General features: G+C 36.3%; 1 protein-coding gene across 2 annotated transcripts in view; it reads left to right on the top strand.

The window, feature by feature from the left end:
* The window catches only part of TEX11 (testis expressed 11), a 383,978-nt gene that overhangs the window by 231,544 nt on the left and 130,904 nt on the right, over positions 1-21,530 (top strand). For both annotated transcript variants that reach the window (XM_055376139.2, XM_004064340.5), the window contains exons 15-16: positions 116-201; positions 8,492-8,629. In XM_055376139.2, coding sequence (XP_055232114.1) covers positions 116-201; positions 8,492-8,629 — 224 coding nt within the window. The remainder of the gene's footprint in view (positions 1-115; positions 202-8,491; positions 8,630-21,530) is intronic.

Here is a 21,530-nt window from a genome sequence, read left to right as displayed (position 1 = left end):
TGAATTTTTTTGTGTGTAGCCATTACTTAAAGATTATAGGTTCTGAGTATAGTTAGCTCTCTTTACTTAATGTAATAGACCTAGATTCTTATTTTCAGAGCTTTTTTTTTTTCAGTTCACCAAACAGGAAGACAACTGACAGCAGAATCAATCAACTGGTTACACAACATTCTGTGGAGAAAAGCTGCCAGTAGTTTTGAGGTTTGAAAATAATCTCTTTTTCATTCTTTATATTATTTGTCCACTGCAACAAAAAATAGTGCATTCACTATAAAAATAAAAGAGCATCAAATACTTCAATAATCTCTGTCTGTTTAGATACCATATATTTATTAAATATTCACAATATAGAGTGTTAATGAGCATTGTGCAAGAGTTTATTAAAAATAATAAGACATGATTCCTCTCCATTGAGAGCTTACAGTGTAGGGAAATGTCATCGCTGATATTAAGATATAAGAATGTAATTTTTTTAACATGAGGGCTGAGAAAGAGTTTTATTCCCTTTAAAAACTTAATGGTGTAATAAAAAATGGAAAAAAAAAAACCTTTACAAGACAACTCAGGTTTCCTGTAAACCTAAAGATAAGTTTTTTTAAAGCAAAGAACAATCATTTATAATTTTGGTATATTTCCTTCTAATCTTTGTGTATTATACATTTGTGTCCCTGTGTATATAAATCAGATGGGACGTACCATTAAAAAAAAAGTTGTGTTTGCTTCCACTTGCAATTAATATGTAGTAACAGGGACTGTTTTATGTCCCTTCTTGAACAACAAGTCCCTCTCCACAAAGGACAAGACAAAATAGACGAAAAGAAAAAAAAAGGCTTTTATGACCCTGAACATCAGGCAATGAAGGAGAATGGTCCCTGGGAGATAAGAAATAAAGTGAGCATTGGCCGGGCGCGGTGGCTCACGCCTGTAATCCCAGCAATTTGGGAGGCTGAGGTGGGCAGATCACAAGGTCAGGAGATTGAGAACATCCTGGCTAACATGGTGAAAGCCCATCTCTACTAAAATACAAAAAATTAGCTGGGCATGGTAGCACACGCCTGTAGTGTCAGCTACTCAGGAGGCTGAGGCAGGCGAATCGCTTGAACCCGGGAGGCAGAGGTTGCAGTGAGCCGAGATTGTGCCACTGCACTCCAGCCTGGCGACAGAGCAAGACTCCATCTCAAAAAAAAAAAAAAGGAAAGAAAAGAAAGAAAGAAAGTGAGCATTACAGTTGTGCAGCTTACTGCTTTGAGTTTCCAGGGTATAGCACAAGAAGGGGATCTGAAGCAGAGCCTGGCAAGCGTCCTGATTTGAGATGCAGCTGAGTCTGAGGAGACCAAGGCAGCCAGAATTTATAAGACAAAGTACTGAAGAGGACCACATAGCGTAGATTAGGCATTGTAAAAGAAACGATTGATAAACTTGAAGTCAGAGCAAAGAAGCTATTCAAAATTAAACACACTGAATAAAAGACTTAAAAGAGCTTCAGTGAGATGAGGGTCCTCTTCCAATGTTTAACAGAGTTCTGATCAGGACATACATGAAGCAAAATTACCTGAAGCTAGGAGAATAACCATCTAAAAATATTAGTGGGAACAGTGCCTACGCTCACATGGGGTTGAGAATAAGGCCTGTTCTTATCACCCAGTCTGGAAAACCTCTAATTCATGGGGCATTGGGTAGAAAACTCAGAAGGGTCTTGTCTCAGAAGAGGGGAATAATTAGTCCTACACTAAGTCCTGCTCCAGAACTACCTTAAAAATTATAAACCTATGGTGTGAAAGGATCAAATTGATCCCAAGGAACTTAATTGCTTCCCAGAGCAGAGTTCAAGAATATTTATAGGAATATAAAACTGTACAGCACCCAACAGGATAAAGTTTACAATGTCTGGCATCCAGCAAAAAAATTACTGAGCATGTGAAGAGGCATGAAAATGCAACCTATAATGAGGAGAATAAGCAATCAATCGATACTGACCCAGAACTGACATGGAAGTTAGCATTAACAGAGGACATCTCTTATAATTGTATTTCATGCATTCAAAAAGTTAAGTGGAGGCATGGAAGATATATAAAGACCCAAATCAAACTTATAAAGATGAAAACTCTGTTTAGGATGAGAAGCACATTGGATAGTATTAACATCATATTAGACATTGTAGAAGAAAAGACTGATGAATTTGAAGTTATAGCAAAGAAGCTATTGAAAATGAAATACACAGGGAAAAAACCCTTAAAACAATTAAAAGAGTTCAGTGAGGTTAGGGACAATTTTAGGTAGCTTAATATACGGGTAACTGGGATTCCCAAATGAGGATGGAGATAATAAATATTTGAAGAAATAAAACTTTCAAAACTTAACGAAAACTCTAAATGCACAGATAGAAAAATCTTAACAAACCCCAAACACAAGAAACACAAAACGACACCAACGCACGTAATCAAAATTCTCAAAACCAGTGATAAAGAGAATGTCCTAAAAGCAGCCAGATAAAAGTGACACCTTATATACAGAGGAATAAATTAAAGAGAACGTCAGATTTCTTGTTGGAAGCAATGCAAGCAAGAACTCAGTGGAGCAGCATCTTTAAAATAATGAAAGAAAATAAAAACCTGTCAGCCAAAATTTCTGTATCCAGCACAAGTATTGTTTAAAATGAAAGTAGTTGGTACAAATGTAAAATAGTGTAGCCACTAAGGAAAACAGTATGGCAGCTCCTCAAACAATTAAAAATGTTATTACCATATGATGCAGCATTTTCACTTTTGCTTGTATATCCAAAAGAATTAAAAGCAAGATATTTGCACACCCATGTTTATAGCAGCCAAAAGGTGGAAGCAACCCAAGTTCCATCAACAAATGAGTGGATAAATAAAATGGGGTATACTCAAACAATGGAATATTACTTAGCCTTAAAAAGCAAGGACTTCTGATACATGCTATAACATGGATGAGCCTTGAGGACATTATGCTAAGTGACATAAGCCTGTCACAAAAAACAATACTGTATGGTTCCACTTACATGAGGTACCTAGAGTAGTCAAATCCGTGGAGAAAGAAAGTAGAATGGGCCAGACGCGGTGGCTCACACCTGTAATCCTAGCACTTTGGGAGGCCAAGGCGGGTGGATCACTTAAGGTCAGGAGTTCGAGACCAGCCTGGCCAACATGGTGAAACCCCGTCTCTACTAAAAATACAAAAATTAGCCAAGTGTGGTGGCGCACGCATGTAGTTCCGGCTACTCAGGAGGCTGAGGCAGGAGAATCACTTGAACCCAGGAGGCAGATGTTGCAATGAGCCAAGTTTGTGCCACTGCACTCCAGCCTGGGCAACAGAGCGAGACTCTGAGAAAAAGAAAAGAAAAGAAACAGAAAGGAAGAGGGGAAGAGAAGATAAGAGAAAAGAGAAGAGAAAGAAGAGAGAGAGAGAGAGGAAAAGAAAAGAAAAGAAAAAGAAAAAGAAAAGAAAGAAAGGTGGTTTCCAGGGGCTAGGAGGAGGGGAAAATGTGGAGTTGTTTAATGAGTATAGAGTTTCAGTTTTACTAGATGAAAAAGTTCTGGAGATTGGTTGCAGAGTAGTCAATTTTATGCTATGTGTTTTTTACCATAATAAAAATATGTTTTTAAAAAATGAAAGCAAAATAGTCTTCCAGACATTTAAAAGCTGAAATAACTAATCACTCAAAGATCTACATTACAAGGAAGTCTTCTGAGCAGAAGGAAACTTACACCAGATGGAAATATGAATCTATACAAATGAATAAAGAATACCAGAAATGGTAATTATATGAGTAATTGATAAGATTTTTTTCTTATTATTACAATCTCTTTAAAAGATAGTTTATTGCTTAAACAAAAATAATAACATTGTATTCTGCAGTTTATAACCTGTAAAAGTAAGATGCATGACAAGAACATATATAGGCCAAGAAGAGAGAAATGGAAGTGTACCATAAGTGAGGTGGTATAACATCACTTGAAGATAGACTATGATAAGTTAAACATGTATACTATGTACCCTAAAACAACCATTAAAATAGAAAAACAAAGAGTTTTTTTGAAAAATGAGATAAAATCAAATCATAAAAATATTCAAATAATCTAAAATAAGGCAGAAAAAGGAAAGACGGATCAAACAAGATGGCACAAATAGAAGACAAATAGCAAGATGATAGATTTACATTTATGCATATGAAAAAAAAATCACATTAAGTGAAAATGACCTCAAGACCCCAGTGAAAAGGCAGAGATTGTCAAACTGGATAAAAGAGCAAGACCCAAGTTTATGTACTGCTTAAAAGAAATGTACTTTAAACATAAAGATACAAATTGGTTATAAACAAAAGCATCAGAAAAATATAGAGAGACAAGATTGTTCTAAAATTTATATATAAAACAATGGAATGAAAATAGCCAAGATACATTATTAAAAAGTCAAAAAATAATAGATGCTGGCAAGGCTGTAGAGAAAAAGGAACACTTATACACTGTTGGTGGCAGTGTAAATTAGTTCAACCACTGTGGAAAGCAGTATGGCTATTTCTGAAAGAACTAAAAGCAGAATACCATTTGGCCCAGCAATCCCATTACTGGATATATACCCAGAGGAATAAAAATCATTCTATCATAAAGACACATACATGCAAATGTTCATTGCAGCACTATTCACAATAGGAAAGACATGGACTCAACCTAAATGCCCATCAATGACAGACTGAATAAAGAAAATGTGGTACATATACACCGTAGAATATTATGCAGCCATAAAAAAGAAAAGATCATGTCTTTTGCGGGAACATTGATGGAGCTGGAAGCTATCGTCCTGAGAAAACTAACACAGGATCAGAAAGCCAAATAATGCATGTTTTCACTTATAAGTGGGAGTTAAATGATAAGAACTTATGAACACAAAGAAGGAAACAACAGACACTGGTGTCTACTTGAGGGTGGAGGATGAGAGAAGGGAGAGGAGCAGAAAAGATAACTATTGGGTACTGGGCTTAATATCTGGGCGATGCAATAATATGTACAACAAACCCCTGTGACATGTGTTTACCTATGTAACAAACCTTCACATGTACCCCTAAACCTAAAATAAAAATTATAAAAAGAAAATAGCCAAAACAATCCTGAGAGAGAATAGAACAGAAAGAATTACCTTATTCAATTTCAACACTTTTTATATAGCTACAGTAATCTAGACTGTGTGGTATCATTAGAGACATAGATCCATAGACCAATGGAACAGAATGGAAAACCAAAAAATAATCCCACACAAATATGCTCAACTGATTTTTGAGAAAGCACAAAAGTAATTCAATGGAAAAAGATGGTGTTTTCAACTAATGGTGCTGGAGAAATTGGACATCCATAGAAAAAAAAAAACCCTTGACCTTAACTTCACATTTTATACAAAAATTAAATAGATTATAAAATTAGATGTAAAATGTGCAATAAAAATACATAGGAGAAAATCTTCAGGATCTAGGCCAGGTCATGTGCAGCCTATTCCCTGCATGAACTGCACTTGATATGTGACTAAAGACAAGGATGTTAAGAAGTTTATCATTCAAAATATGGTAGAAAGCCAAGTGTGGTGGTTCATGCCTGTAATCCCAGTGCTTTGAGAGGCTGAGGCGGGAGGATTGCTCGAGCCTAGGAGTTTGGGACCAACCAGCCTGGGCAATATAAAGGAGCACCATCTCTACAAAAATAAAAAATTTAGCCTGGTGTGGTAGCATGCACCTGTAGTCCCAGCTACTCAGGAGGCTGAAGCAGAAGGATCCTTTGAGCCCAGGAGTTTAAGGCTGCAGTGAGCTGTGATCATGCCACTTCACTCCAGCCTGGGTCACAGAGCAAGATCCTGTCTCAAAAGCTAAAAACAAAGAAAACAACAAAACATAGTAGAGGCCACAGCTATCAGGGACATAGCTGAAGCCAGTGTCTTTGATGTCTGTGTGCTTGCCAAGCTGTTTGTGAAGCTACATTACTGCATGAGTTGCACCATTCACAGCAAGGTAGTCCAGAATCAATCTCGTGAAGCCGGTAAGGACCAAACACCCCAACCCTGATTTAGACCTGTGGGTGCTGCCCACCAACCTCCACCAAAGCCTACATATGGAGCTGAGTCCTTAAGGACTGAAAAAAAAGCTATCCTCTGAAGAAAATAAAGTGAAAATTATACTTAAAAAAAAAGAGATCCTGTTGAATAGATGAAAAAAGCTACAGACTGGGAGAAAAATTTTCAGACCATGCATACAATAATGGGCTAGTAGCTAAAACATAGAAAGAACTCTCTAAACTCAACGTACAAAGAAAAACAATTCAAAAATTAGCAAAGGATATGAACAGACATTTCACCAAAAAGGGATATATGCATGAAAATAAGCACACAAAAAAAGATGACTTATGAGTCATTAGGGAAATGCAAATGAAAACCCCAAGGAGATACCAATACATAATTCTTAGAATAGCCAAAATGGAAAAGGTTAACCATACCAAATGCTGATGAAGATGTTGAGGAACTGGAACTTCATGGTGGAAATATAAGATAGTACAGACGGTTTGGAAAATAGTTTGGCAGTTTTCTAAAATGTTAAACTTGCCCCTATCATGTGATCCAGCCATTTCAATCCTATGTATGTACTCAAGAGAAAAGGAATTATTTATCCATACAAAAACTTGCATGTAAAAGCTGATAGCAGCTTTATTTGTAATAGTTAAAAACTGGAAACAGCCAAATGTCCATCAACAAGTGAGTGGATAAACAAACTGGTATGTCCTTCAATGAAATACTACTCAGCAATGAAAAAGAATGAACTATTGATAGATGCAATAATGGGGATAAATCTAGAAACTGTTTTGCTGAGCGAAAGGGGCCAGGCAAAAAAGTATTAATACATATTAGATGATTCAATTGTATAAAAGCCTATAAAATAAAAATTAATAGTTATAGAAAGTTATAGAAAGCACATCCATAACTGCTTGGGGTATGAGAGACCAGAATGAACTGGATTGAGGGATTACAAAGAAAAAATGGTTGTGATGGATGTGTTCACTCCGTTGACTGTGTTGATGGTTTTAGCTATGTGTGTGTGTATATATATATATATATATATATATATCTCAAAACAATTGTACAGTTTAAATATGCATAGTGTTTTGTATGTCAACTGTACCTCAATAAAACTGTTTCCCAAAAAATGTTATGGTAGGTTTTGTAGGAGAAAGACGTGAAGAGAAAAAAGGGAACAAAATCTGAGAAACAAAGAATTAGACCCAAGAGAAGGAAACAGAATCCCTTATAGGAGCATGTAGAAACCTAGGTCTTATGGTTAGGTACCACAAGATAGAATGATATTTGTATTCTCTTTTAGAAGGCCTTTATTTATTTTTTTACTGAATGGGTGAAGAACTACTTCAGAATTCCCATTCTTCTATTGATTCTTTTTCTTTCCTTTCATTTTCCAGTCTTGCTGAATAATTTTCTTAAAACATCCACTTCCAACACTGGAGAGGAATGTAATCTTATTTCTAATTGACTATTTCTAATATGACATATTTCTAATCTACTATGACTAATGTAATAGTCAAAGACAGTGTTTTACCTATTCAGCACAATTGTTTCTAGTTGAAGAGGGTGTTTTATTCTTTGAAGGTCCTAATGGCTCCTATTCTTAATTGAAAAATATGAAGCTTCTTGATAGGGTACAAGGGAATCATTTACCTTACCTTGGTTTATAAGCAGTCTCAGTTTTCTTAGATTAAGAAATAATTATCCAGGTTATTCCTATCAGATTTTCCCTAGCTAGCTTCTTACCATTGAAAATTTTAAATTTACTCAAGAGAAAAATGTATTTTTGTATACAAATACAGCAGCATCAATTACAATAGTAAAAACCCTGCAAATTCACTAAATAGCTAACATTAAGAAAATCATTATATACTTGATTAAATGTTATGTATCTCCTAAAATTGATTACTGTGAAGACTACATAGCAACATAGATTAATATGTACAAGACAAAATTAAATGGAAAGAATAGAACATGAAATTCTATATAAGCTACGATTACAACTAGGTAAATATACAAAAGAATACAGTTAAAATTGAACATAGATAAGTGAAAATAGCTGCATTAGCATGGTGAATTATGGGTGTTCTCTTTTAAAATTTTTATCGTTGTTGTTTTAATAACTTTTAAAATAGATTTTAAGTTTTCTGGGGTGGTTTACTACACTCTTAGACTCTTCATCCTATGTGTGAAATTTCTAATGTGTAGGAAAAAGAAAGAATACTGATTGCCACCTTATCTAAAACTTATGTTGACCAAGACTGATAATAAAATGCACTTAGAACCCTATATAAAGGATATTGTGTTTTGACTGCCTAAAAAAGAAACCAACAGCATCTTTTATTTGTTTCTAGAGGTGACTTGGGAAAGATAGGGTAGCGACATTGCTGTGATTTTGTTGTTTCTTTTTAAACTTTAGGTACAAAATTACACTGATGCCCTACAATGGTACTATTATTCCCTGAGGTTTTATTCAACTGATGAAATGGATCTGGACTTCACCAAGCTGCAGAGGAACATGGCTTGCTGTTACCTGAATTTGCAACAACTTGATAAGGTCCTTTGATTTATCTATTTTCAGAGGTAGCAAATGTTCTTATGTGCAGTGGCAGAGAGATAGATGCCATGCTGTGACTTCTTGGCTGTTAGTTTAGGATGTCTGAGAGTTCCCTCATATAGAACAAGGTCAAATTGACATTTTCTTGATTTGCACACTGTAAACATAGAGTGAAACTTCCCAAAGAAAGAGAGAATTTGGAATACCATTAATTCTATTACTTACCCTTTATTTTTCACACCTATTCTGAAAGGTAATATATCATTGGAACTCCTGAACAAAGTTATCTGCTACTAACCATCTGTAATATTGTCCTTTGCAGCAAGCTAAATTTTGAAGTACACACTTTTGTCAAGCATTCATTGAGACCAAATACTTGAATGAAGTGGCCATTCTTTCACTTTCTAGGTTGTTATCTCTTGCCTTTCCAACCACCCTAGAAAATGTTCTTTAACTGATTTCTTATCAGGACAAAATTCTAGAAGGTAAAGAAGATAAAAGCTTGTTTAAAGATAGAACGGAAATACTTTCCAAAGCAATTAGGACATTTCTTCCTTTGGTTATCATATGGTATGCACGTAATGAGGGGTACTGGCTCTTAGAAGGACAAAGAACTAGAAGGACAAGTGTGAACCCAAATGAAATATGAAGGTTTTTGTTGCCTTTCAAGTTTTAATGACAGGTCTAACCTTTGTTCACCTAGGTGATTAAGGGCAGTGATTCCAGATGTTTTCTTTGAAGGTTTATTTTTGAAGAGTTGTTTATCTGACTTAAATACTTTAGATTTTCTTTCAAGAAAATATTTGCTATTTAGTTTACATGTTATAAAGTCACAGCCCTGGAAGAGAACTTGAAATGTTGCTTAATTCATCATAATGTTGTACAGGCTAGCATTTAACTGTTTCAGAAAATAGTTACCTACAGTTTAAGATCTAAAAGGAAGATGATCATGTAGATTTTGTTACCTAATTCTGCACAGGACAGCACTATTTCAGAAAGGTAGTTGCCTACTGTTTACTTAAAGACTAATAAAGAAGGCAATCACAGAGCCTTTATAACTTCCATGATTTATGACACAGTGAGCTAGGCAGCTTGGGAAGGACCTATATCCGGATGTAGACATGCTAGTTGGGGAATGGATGCATTTTGCAGGCCAAGGGAGGATATCTAATCAGCCAGTCAGGAAAGAAAGAAAGAACACAGTACCAGACATTATGCTAGGCTCTGAGGTTACAGAGATGAACAAAGTATAGTTGCCTTCAACTCACCCAAGCAGCTGACATCATGGTATCCTAATGGGCAGATAAGCAGAGCATGGCAATGAGGGAAATCTAAATGTTGGAAATAGTCTGTAAGTCAGGCACACAGGTGGTTGGCATCACATAAACATAACAGCAGGGAACAGGGTTTCAATCACAGATATTTGGACTCCGAGACAGTACACAAATCTTTGAGGAATAGGAGTGTGTGCAGACTTACTAGAAAGCGCAAAGTAGATCTCCACAACTAAAGGGGCCAGGATATGAGGCTGTTTTTAAGAGCAGAGCCCCTGCATAGGGAGCCAAACTGGGAAGCAATGACCAGAAGAGGAATACAAGTTGACTAGATACAGTTTTCTGAGACTTAAGCAATGCTACTTACATCTCTTCTAATGTCATGTTTGGTCCTAGAGCCTAGTATAGCACTGACTTTATAATTGGAAATTCAAATGGTATTAATAGTGAGGTTAGGAAGAATAGGAGAACAGTAAACCAGGTGTATTTTAATGGTGCGTGAACTCAATATGTAACTGTATCATTTATGGCCAGATTAGTGGTGAAACCAAAGGATATTTTGAATATATTCAAGGTAACTTTGTTGATTACTGTTAGTATATTTCTCCATTTCATCCTTGTCTTGAATTTAGCAGACATTGATTGGATACCCTCCATATGCAATGAATATCCTCTTATGCACTAGGACAGACAGAAAGGTGAAAAAAATACACAATCCATCATACTTTAATAATCCCACCTCGCCAGTGTCTAACCTTTGTTAGCTTTCATTGTCTTTCTTCACTCCTTCCTTTGAGTTGCTTGAGCATTGTTGGGAAAATTTATGAAAACATGTTTATTGGGTTTGCTAAAATTTCATGGTTTTTCAGCTAGGTAGTCAATAATACTGACTCTTGTTGAGTTTTTATCACATTCCCCCCAGTGATAATTCCAAAACATTTTTTTCTGTCCTTAAGCACCCATGCTGTCTCCTTTGTTGTAGCAAAAGATCTTATAGTGCGATTTGCTGAGCTTGTAGCCACTGACATGAACTTCATCAATTTCTCACCTCTTCACCCATCCTTTCTTTTCTCTTACCTACGAGAAAGAACTAACTTTGTCTGGGGACCTTACTCTACAGATCTCAACCCTAGCTGTTTAATCATTCTCTACTTCTCTACTGTTTTGTTTTTTTTTTTTTTTTTTTTTTTTTTGAGACAGAGTCTCACTCTCGTTGCCCAGGCTGGAGTGCAATGGTGCTATCTCAGCTCACTGCAACCTCCGCCTCCTGAGCTCAAGCAATTCTCCTGTCTCAGCCTCCTGAGTAGCTGGGATTACAGGCATGGGCCACCACGCCTGGGTAATTTTTTATATTTTTAGTAGAGACAGGGTTTCACCTTTTTGGCCAGGCTGGTCTCGAACTCCTGACCTCATGATCTGCCCGCCTCGGCCTCCCAAAGTGCTGGGATTACAGGCGTGAGCCACCGCGCCCGGCCTACTGTTTCTTTCTCCTGTCACTATAATTACCCTGAAGTCTTCTTTATCCAAAAACCTTCCTTCAACTTTGTAATCCTCCTCAAACTTCAGTTCTGTGTCCTTCTTTTTGTTGCCAAACTTTCTAATCCAATTTTTTAGTGCTCATTCATTCAAAAATATTTATTTATTGTCTCCTATGTGTTAAGTACTGTTCTAGGCATTGGGGATATAGTAATGAACAAAATATATAAAAACCTTTATCCACATGGACAAATACTGCTGTCCCCATTATTTTCCACTAGGAGAGGCAAACAATAAAAAGATAAATAAGTATTATGTTATATTATAGGGGTCAACAAACTTTCTGTAAAGAACCACAGTAAATATTTTAGGTTTTGCAGGCCATACAGTCTGTGCTGAAACTAACCAACTCTGTTGTTGTGCCTTGAAAATAGCCATAGACAGTATGTAATCAAATTGGTGTGGCTGTGTTCCAATAAAACTATGTTTTGGAATACTGAAATTTGAATTTCATGTAATTTTTGTGTGTCATAAAATATGATTCTTTTGATTTATTTCAGTCACTTAAAATGTAAAATTGTTCTAACTTATGAACTGTACAAAAAATATGGTGAGCCAGATTTTGCCCAAAGGCTATAGTTTGTTGACTCCTGGTATATTAAATATTGATAAGTGCTAAGGAGAAAACTAAGCAGGAAAGGGTGATATTAAATGTTTCGGAGGCGGATGAATGGTTGAACTTTTAGATAGGGTGGTCAGGGAAGTCCTCACTGAGAAGATTGTTTTTAAGTAGAGACCTGAGGAAAAAGAGCATTCCAGATGGAGGGAATAACAACTGCAAAGGCCCTAGGGTATTTAAAGAATGGCAAAGAGACCTTTGTGGCTGGAGCCGAGGGAACATTAGGGGAATTAGGAGATGTGATCAGGGAAGTAGTGGTGTCTTAGTCTGTTTCGTGTTGGTATAACAGAATACCTAAGACTGAGTAATTAATAAAGAAAATAGGTTTATTTAAGCTCATGAATCTGCAGGCTGGGAAGTTCAAGGGCTATGGTGCTGGCATTTGCTTGGCTTCTGGTGAGGGCTTTTGTGCTAGATCAAAACATAGCAGAAAGTCAAAGGGAAGTAGACTCATGCCAGGAGACATAATCCAAGGGGCTTTCTGGCTTTATAACAACCTACTTTCATGGAAACTGTTTCTGTTTTATTTCCTTGTATGCTATGTTTGTCCCCAACTGGAGTACTTGCTGCTTCCTAGCCATGATCTATGTTTTCTACCTCAGTATCTTTTTTCATGCTTCTTCATTGCAAATTACCTCTTTCCTGCATCCCTAAAATTCCCTTTTCAAAGCCTAGCTTAAAATTCCCTTTTTCAAAGCCTAACTCTTAATGACATTCTTAGCTTCCTGAGGAAATTTCCTTGTCTTGCCTTTCCTCCAAGACTTTGTAACAGTTCTGTTTATCCCTAGATACTTGTTTTCTCATTATATTTTAGTTATTTCTATACCTGCCTTCGTCATCTATTGGACTGTCAGTCACCTCCTTGAGGACAGAGACCATATCTTATCTTTATTTGCCCTTGTACCCAGCATAGTGCCTAATGCATAGTAGATGCTCATTACATTAAAAATAGTTATAAAGACTCAATAAATACCTGTCAATCAACTTCCTCTGATATAGGAATTCCATTTCCTCATGCTATTTGTGTCCTTGCTACTATGCATAATTTGGAAATTAATAGTGATTAAGATCTATTAGTGCTCTTTGATTATCAGAACTGAATGAGATTATATTATTAAAAATCATCCCACTATAACTTTCTCCAGCTCAGCTCTTTTCTCTTTTGAGGGTGAGAACGCATTTTATTTTGATTTAAAGTGAAATATTGAATCATAGGTCAGAAGTTAATTTGGGCAGGCCAAAGGAGTTGAGAAATAGACTCCCTTGAACTTTTTAGTAGATTAGGTTACAGATTCATTAGCTCGCACACTTGGCAGCCTCTTTTCGAGATAACAATGCCAATTATAGATCATTTCTTTGGTTTGTTTTCTAAATTGTATAAATAAAAATTTTTTAATTGCTATTATCCATTCAGATATCTTCAGTACTTTGCATGAGACAATATTAAACAATGTCGTTTCATAGATATCAACTCTGCCTTTGAGGTGTTTGTAGTGCCTTAAGCCTGGTATCCTGATTTTGCTATATTATTTTTGAGGATTTAAAAATGTTTGGTTTGTGCAAGTCATAGGTTTGAATGGATTAAGGATGAAGGAAATGAGCTTGGGTTCTAAATACAGAAGCAATTTATCACACCTTGATATAATGGGATTTTGCTGCAAACCATAATAAAACCTTAATGTTAGTTGACAGATGGATAATGACTTGTTTTGGTGATAGTCTGTGTAAGTTAATGGGAATGCACAATTGGGTACTCTTTAACTCAGTACAGAAGTCCCATCCTCAGCTTGCAACTGCAGTTTACGTACATGAATGTCATTAGCACTACTATAGTTTGATAAAACTGAACCACACTCTCAAACCACAGAATGGCTGTAAGACTTAGAACAGACACAAAGATGAGACTATTCATAGAATATTTATGTGACCTAAAGTGAAGACAGTTATGTCTCATGTGCTGGTTATATATTGTTTCTCTTTACCATATAAAGTTCGAAAAATGAGCTTGGGACCAGCAGACATAAACTAGTGATATTCACTAGATGGCACTGTGGCCTCTGTACTTCATCAGCTTGTGCTTGACTGATTCTGAGGGTTTTTTTTTTTTTTTTGTAATTCTTAGGTAGATGTACCTTTCCCACAAATGCATCTATATGGATGTAAAAAAAAAAAAAACCACTAAAGAAACATAAGATGAAGGTCAGCTGTGACTCATTTGATACAGCTATACTGTAAAAATACCCTGACTGAGATTCCAAGTCAACAAATATTAAATGCCTAATCTGTGCCAAGCACTATAGAATAAGTAGAAGACATGATCTATTATGTAAGTGAGCCTAAAATATTAATGCAGAAACAATATTTACATATATAAAATAATTAGAAAATAATAAAAGGCTGTTCAATCACACATCATTGTGTGGTATGTACCATATGAACTTAGAATAGGAATATATAGATGAGGACATTTGTGAATATTGATTGAATGTACATATGATGTGAAGCTGAAAAGGGTAACTGATTTGTTAGAAGATAGAGTCAGATCTGAAGGGACCTTAATAGGTTGAAATGATGAGCCTATTCTAGCAAGACGAAGACAAACAGGAAACAACAAAACATCCTATAACTGGATCCCAAAACCAATTGTACAAGAACAAAGTAGATAAAATATGGCTTTAAAAGCAGCATATGTGAGTCACTTGGTACATTTTATTGACTATAAGCACTGCATAAGCCAAAAATACTAAGAAAGTTTACTCAAATTAGGTTGAATCAATAGAGATTTAATGTATAGAAGGAGAAAAAGTGGCAATCACCCTCTATTCTGCTCTGGTTAGAATATATCTGAAGTACAGATTCAATCAAACACAGACTGAAAATATTCAGAAAAAAGCAATTTAGAAAATAGCAATACAACATAGAAAATAATGCAAATATAAAACAATACAGTGTAACTACTATTTACAGAACATTTACGTTGCATTAGGTGTAAGTAATCTACAGATTATTTAAAGTATACAAAAGGATGTGTGTAGGTTATATGCAACTACTATAAGGAACTTGAGCATCTGCAGATTGTGATATCCGAGGGTGTCCTGGAACCAATCCTCTAAAGATACGAGGGAACAACTGTATAGACAGCCCTTGACTTACAAGGGTTCGATTTAGGATTTATCAATCTTATGATAGTATGAAAGCAATACTCATTCAATAAGCTCCTCAAGTTACCATGGGGTTATGTCTGGATAAATCCATCATAGGTTGAAAATGCACTTTCTATTTAGGATATTTTCAGTTTACCATGGGTTTATCAGGATGTAACCCCATCATTAGTTGAGGAGCATCTGTATTGTATTGGACTGAGGGGCACCACTTATGAAGGAGGATATTGACAAACCCAAGTGTGCCAAAAGGAAGGCACTGAGGATGGTGAGAGCACTAAAAATCATATAATTTGAAGAATAAAGGAAGTGTGGATGTTAAACTTGGGAAATGGAAGATTTACGAGAAACACGATAGCTTTCTTCCAATATTTGAATGGCTGTCAGGGAGTAAAGAAATTAAATTTATTTCATGAGTGTTTCCATGGGTGAGACCTACAAGGAGTGAGATTTTGGATTATCATAAGGAAATCCTTTCTTAATTATTTGACCTACCAAAACAATGAAATGGATTTTCTTAAAATATAGTGAATTCTGTCTTCTTGAATATATTTAAGTAAAGACTGAATGACTTGGTATAAATGTTATAGAGGAGATTCAAGCATCAGAAGAATTTTTTGACTAAGAGAACTTTGAGGTATCTTCTGCCCACATTTTTCTGAAATATCAGTATAACCTGATAAAATGTATTATAGTCAAAGAGGATTTTGTGGGGGACTAGGCTCATTAATCACTGAATTTTAAAACTAAAGGAACCCTTGCAAGTCATTACTAATTTATTTTAAAATGAATTTATAAAAATATAATTTACATACAAAAATGCATTCATTTTAGGTATAGTTCAATAATTTTGACAACTTTATACCCCAAATTTACCCACTACCATGGTCTAGATATAGAAGACTTCCATTATCCCGAGAGATTTCCTTGTGTTCCTTCCCAGTCAATCCTCACCTCCACTCCCAGCCCCAGGCAATGACTGGTATGCTTTCTATCACTATAGGTTAGATTTATCTTTCCTAGAGTTTCATATAAATGGAATTACACGGTATGTACTTTACCTTTTTTTTAAATCTGGCTTCTTTCACTCAATTTTAGAATTTTAGAGAATCACCCTTGTTGTTGAATATACCACTAGTTTCTTTTTATTGCTGAATAGTAGTCAATTGTGTGGATATACCACAATTTGTTTATCCGTTCATCTGCTAATGGATATTTTGGTTGTTTTCAGTTTGAGGCTATTATGAATAAAGCTACTATGAACACTGAAGTACAGGTCTTTGTGTGGGTATTTGTTTTGGTTTCTCTTTGGAGAAACCAAAGTTTCTAGAAATGAAATTGCTGGGTCATATGATAAGTGTATTTTTAAGTTTATGAGAAACTGTCAAGCTGTTTTCCAAAGCAGCTGTACCATTATACATACATGCCAGCATACCAGCAATGAATGAGAATGCCAGTTCATCCACAGCCTTGTCAACATATGGCATTTCCAATCTTTTAAGTTTTAACTATTCTACTAGGTGTGTTATGGGTTTTAATTTAATGAAATCAAATGTATTATATTTTTCTTTTATGGTTTATGTCTTATTATGTCTTATTTAAGAAATCTCTGCCTACATCAAAATGGCAAAAAAAATTCTCCTATGCTTCCTTCTAAAAATTTTATACTTTTAGTTTTTGTGTTTAGGTCTGTGATCTATCTTGAATTAAGTGTGTGTGTGTGTGTGTGTGTGTGTGTGTGTGTGTGTGTGTGTGTGTGTGAAATAGATAAAGTTTCATTTTTTTTCCATATAGACATCATGTTGTTCAAGCACCAGTATTGAAAGACTATCCTCTCTCCATTGAATTGCCTTGGCACTTTTGTCAAAAATCAATTGGTCATAAGTGTTTGAATCTGTTTCTGGACTGTACTATATTTCATTGGTTCTAGATATCTATTCTTATGCTAATACGTCATTCTCTTGATCATTGTAGTTTTATAGTAAGTAGAAAACTTAAGCTGTGTAAATCCTTAACTTGGTTCCTTTTTGGAATCATTTTGACTATTCTAGGTTATCTATACTTTCATTTAAATGTTAAAATTAGCTTGTCAACTTCTACAAAAATACCTGCTGGAATTTTGATTGAGATTGCATTGAATTTATAGATCAATTTGGAGACAGTTAACATCTTAACAGTATTAATAAGTATTCCAATCCATTAATACAGCATAGATCTCTACTTATTTAAGTCTTTAATTTCTCTCATCAATATTTTGTAGTTTTCAAGCATAAAAATCTTGTGTATATATTTTGTTAACTTTATCCTAAAGAATTTATGTTTTTGATGATATTACAAATGATCTTGGTCTATTAATTTCAATTTCTATTAAATTCAATTTCCAATTGTTCATTGCTAACATATAGAAATTCAATTGATTTTTTTCAATTGTGGTAAAATATACATAACATAAAATTTACCATTGAAAGTGATTTACAGTTAACCATTTTAGTATACAGTTCAGTGGCATTAAGTACAGACATATTGTCGTAAATTCTTTTCTTTAAGAATGTTGAATATTGGCCCCCACTCTCTTCTGGCTTGTAGAGTTTCTGCCGAGAGATCAGCTGTTAGTCTGATGGGCTTCCCTTTGTGGATAACCCGACCTTTCTCTCTGGCTGCCCTTAACATTTTTTCCTTCATTTCAACTTTGGTGAATCTGACAATTATGTGTCTTGGAGTTGCTCTTCTCGAGGATTATCTTTGTGGCGTTCTCTGTATTTCCTGAATCTGAATGTTGGCCTGCCTTGCTAGATTGGGGAAGTTCTCCTGGATAATATCCTGCAGAGTGTTTTCCAACTTGGTTGCATTCTCCCCGTCACTTTCAGGTACACCAATCAGATGCAGATTTGGTCTTTTCACATAGTCCCATATTTCTTGGAGGCTTTTTTCATTTCTTTTTATTCTTTTTTCTCTAAACTTCTCTTCTCGCTTCATTTCATTCGTTTGATCTTCCATCACTGATACCCTTTCTTCCAGTTGATCGAATCGGCTACTGAGGCTTGTGCATTCGCCACGTAGTTCTCGTGCCATGGTTTTCAGCTCCATCAGGTCCTTGAAGGACTTCTCTGCATTGGTTATTCTAGTTAGCCATTTGTCTAATCTTTTTTCAAGGTTTTTTACTTCTTTGCCATGGGTTTGAATGTCCTCCTTTAGCTCGGAGTAGTTTGATCGTCTGAAGCCTTCTTCTCTCAACTCGTCAAAGTCATTCTCTATCCAGCTTTGTTCCGTTGCAGATGAGGAGCTGCATTCCTTTGGAGGAGGAGAGGCGCTCTGATTTTTAGAATTTTCAGTTTTTCTGCTCTGTTTTTTCCCCATCTTTGTGGTTTTATCTACCTTTGGTCTTTGATGATGGTGATGTACAGATGAGGTTTTGATGTGGATGTCCTTTCTGTTTGTTAGTTTTCCTTCTAACAGACAGGACCCTCAGCTGCAGGTCTGCTGGAGTTTGCTGGAGGTCCACTCCAGACCCTGTTTGCCTGGGTATCAGAGCGGAGGCTGCAGAACAGTGGATATCAGGCAAATGTTGCTGCCTGATCGTTCCTCTGGAAGTTTTGTCTCAGAGGAGTACCCGGCTGTGTGAGGTGTCAGTCTGCCCCTACTGGGGGGTGCCTCCCAGTTAGGCTACTTGGGGGTCAGGGACCCACTTCAGGAGGCAGTCTGTCTATTCTCAGATCTCCAGCTGCATGCTAGGAGAACCACTACTCTCTTCAAAGCTGTCAGACAGGGACAGTTAAGTCTGCAGAGGTTTCTGCTGCCTTTTGTTTGGCTATGCCCTGCCCCCAGAGGTGGAGTCTACAGAGGCAGGCAGGCCTCCTTGAGCTGCGGTGGGCTCCACCCAGTTTGAGCTTCCCGGCTGCTTTGTTTACCTACTCAAGCCTGGGCAATGGCGGGTGCCCCTCCCCCAGCCTTGCTGCTGCCTTGCAGTTTGATCTCAGACTGCTGTGCTAGCAATGAGCGAGGCTCTGTGGGCGTAGGACCCTCCGAGCCAGGCGTGGGATACAGTCTCCTGGTGTGCCGTTTGCTAAGACCCTTAGAAAAGCACAGTATTATGGTGGGAGTGACCTGATTTTCCAGCTGCCGTCTGTCACCCCTTTCCTTGGCTAGGAAAGGGAATTCCCTGACCCCTTGCACTTCCTGGGTGAGGCAATGCCTCGCCCTGCTTCGGCTCATACTCGGTGCGCTGCACCCACTGTCCTGCACCCACTGTCCGACAGTCCCCAGTGAGATGCACCCAGTACCTCAGTTGGAAATGCAGAAATCATTTGTCTTCTGTGTCACTCACACTGGGAGCTGTAGACTGGAGCTGTTTCTATTCGGCCATCTTGGCTCCATCCCTAATTTTTGTATTTTTAATAGAGATGGGATTTCACCACGTTGGCCAGGCTGGTCTTGAACTCCTGACCTCAGGTGATCCACCCACCTTGACCTCCCAAAGTGTTGGGATTACAGGCGTGAGCCACCACGCCCAGCCTTTTATTGCTATTTTAGAGTATATAAAACAAAGTTATAAAACAAAATTAACTGTAAAACAGCCTCAGACAGGTCCTTCAGGAAGTATTCCAGAAGAAGGCATTATCATAGTAAGTGACAGTTCCATGCATGTTATTGCCCCTGACGACTTTCCAGTGGGACAAGATGTGGAGGTGGAAGACAGTGATACTGATGATCCCGAGCCTGTGTAGGTCTAGGCTAATGTGTTTGCTCATGTCTTAGTTTTTAACAAAAAGTTTGAAAAGTCAAAAAAGATTTTAAAGTGTTAAAAATCAAAAATCTTGTAGAATAAGGATATAAAAAGGAAATTTTTGTACAACTGTACAATGTTTGTATTTTAAGCTCAGTGTTATTACAAAATACTCAAAAAGTTTTTTAAATATTAAAAAGTTTATAAAGTTAAAAAGTTACAGTAAACTCCATTATTGAAGAAAGAAAAATATCCTTTTATAAATTGAGTGTAGCCTAAGTATACACTGTTTATAAAGTCTACAGTGGTATACAGTAATATCCTAGGCCTTCACATTCACTCAGCACTCACTGACTTACCCAGAGCAACTTCCAGTCCTACAAGCTCCATTTATGTAAGTACCCTATACAGGTGTACCATTTTTTATGTTTTATACCCTATATTTACTGTATTTTTTCTAGGTTTAGATATGTTTAGATATATAAATACTTACCATTAAAATTGCCTACAGTATTCAGTACAGTCACATGCTGTAGAGATTTGTAGCCTAGGAGCAATGGGCTATACCATATAGTCGTGTATAGTAGGCTATACCATCTAAGTTTGTGTAAGTACACTATGGTGTTCACACAAAGATGAAATTGCCTAATGGCACATTTCTCAGAATGTACCCCTGTTGTTAAGTGACACATGACTGTACCACATTTTGTTTATCCTTTCATCTGTTCATTGGACACTTGGGTTGCTTTGACATTTTGGCTATTATGAATAAATACTTCTATGAACATAGATATTACAAGTATCTTTTTGAGTTCCTGCTTTCAGTTTTTTTGAGTATTTACCTAATAATATAATCATTGGATCATGTGGTAATTCTGTATTTAACATTTTGAACAATCATCATACTTTTTTCCACAATGGTTGTACCATTTCACATTCCCACCAGTAATGCACAAGTGTTCCAATTTCTCCACATCCTGGTCAACACTCACTGTTTTTAAGTTTTTTGATAAAAGCCATCCTAATGGGTTTGAAGTGTTCTCTTGTTGTGTTTTTGATTTGCATTTCCCTAATGACCAGTGATGTTGAACATATTTTCATGTGCTTATTGGCCATTTGTGTATCTTCTTTGGAGAAACATCTGTTGAAGTCCTTTGCCCATTTTTAATTGGGATTTGTATTTTATAGTGGTTGAATTGTAGGAATTATTTATATATTTCAGATATTAACCCCTTACCAAAATATGATTAGCAAATATGTTTTCCCATTCTGTGGGTTGTCTTTTTCTTAGTGTCTTTTGAAGAACCGTAGATTTTTAAAAATTTTTGATGAGGCCCATTTATCTGATTTTTCTTTTGTTGACTGTGCTTTGGGTGTCATATCCAAGAAGTCATTTGCAAATCCAATGTCATGAAGATTTTCGCATGTGTTTTCTTCTAAGACTTGTATAGTTTTAGCTCTTATGTTTACACCTTTAATCCATGTTGAGTTAATTTTTATGTGTGATATAAGGTAAAGATCCAGCTTCTTTCTTTTGCATGTGGATATCCTGGTTTCCCAGCACCATTTGTTGAAAAGACTGTCCTTT

Source organism: Gorilla gorilla, chromosome X (genome assembly GCF_029281585.2).
Source record: "Gorilla gorilla gorilla isolate KB3781 chromosome X, NHGRI_mGorGor1-v2.1_pri, whole genome shotgun sequence".
Classification (NCBI taxonomy): Eukaryota; Metazoa; Chordata; class Mammalia; order Primates; family Hominidae; genus Gorilla; species Gorilla gorilla.
Note: the sequence above shows the minus strand (reverse complement) of the source record. Positions and strands in the feature narration are given on the sequence as shown.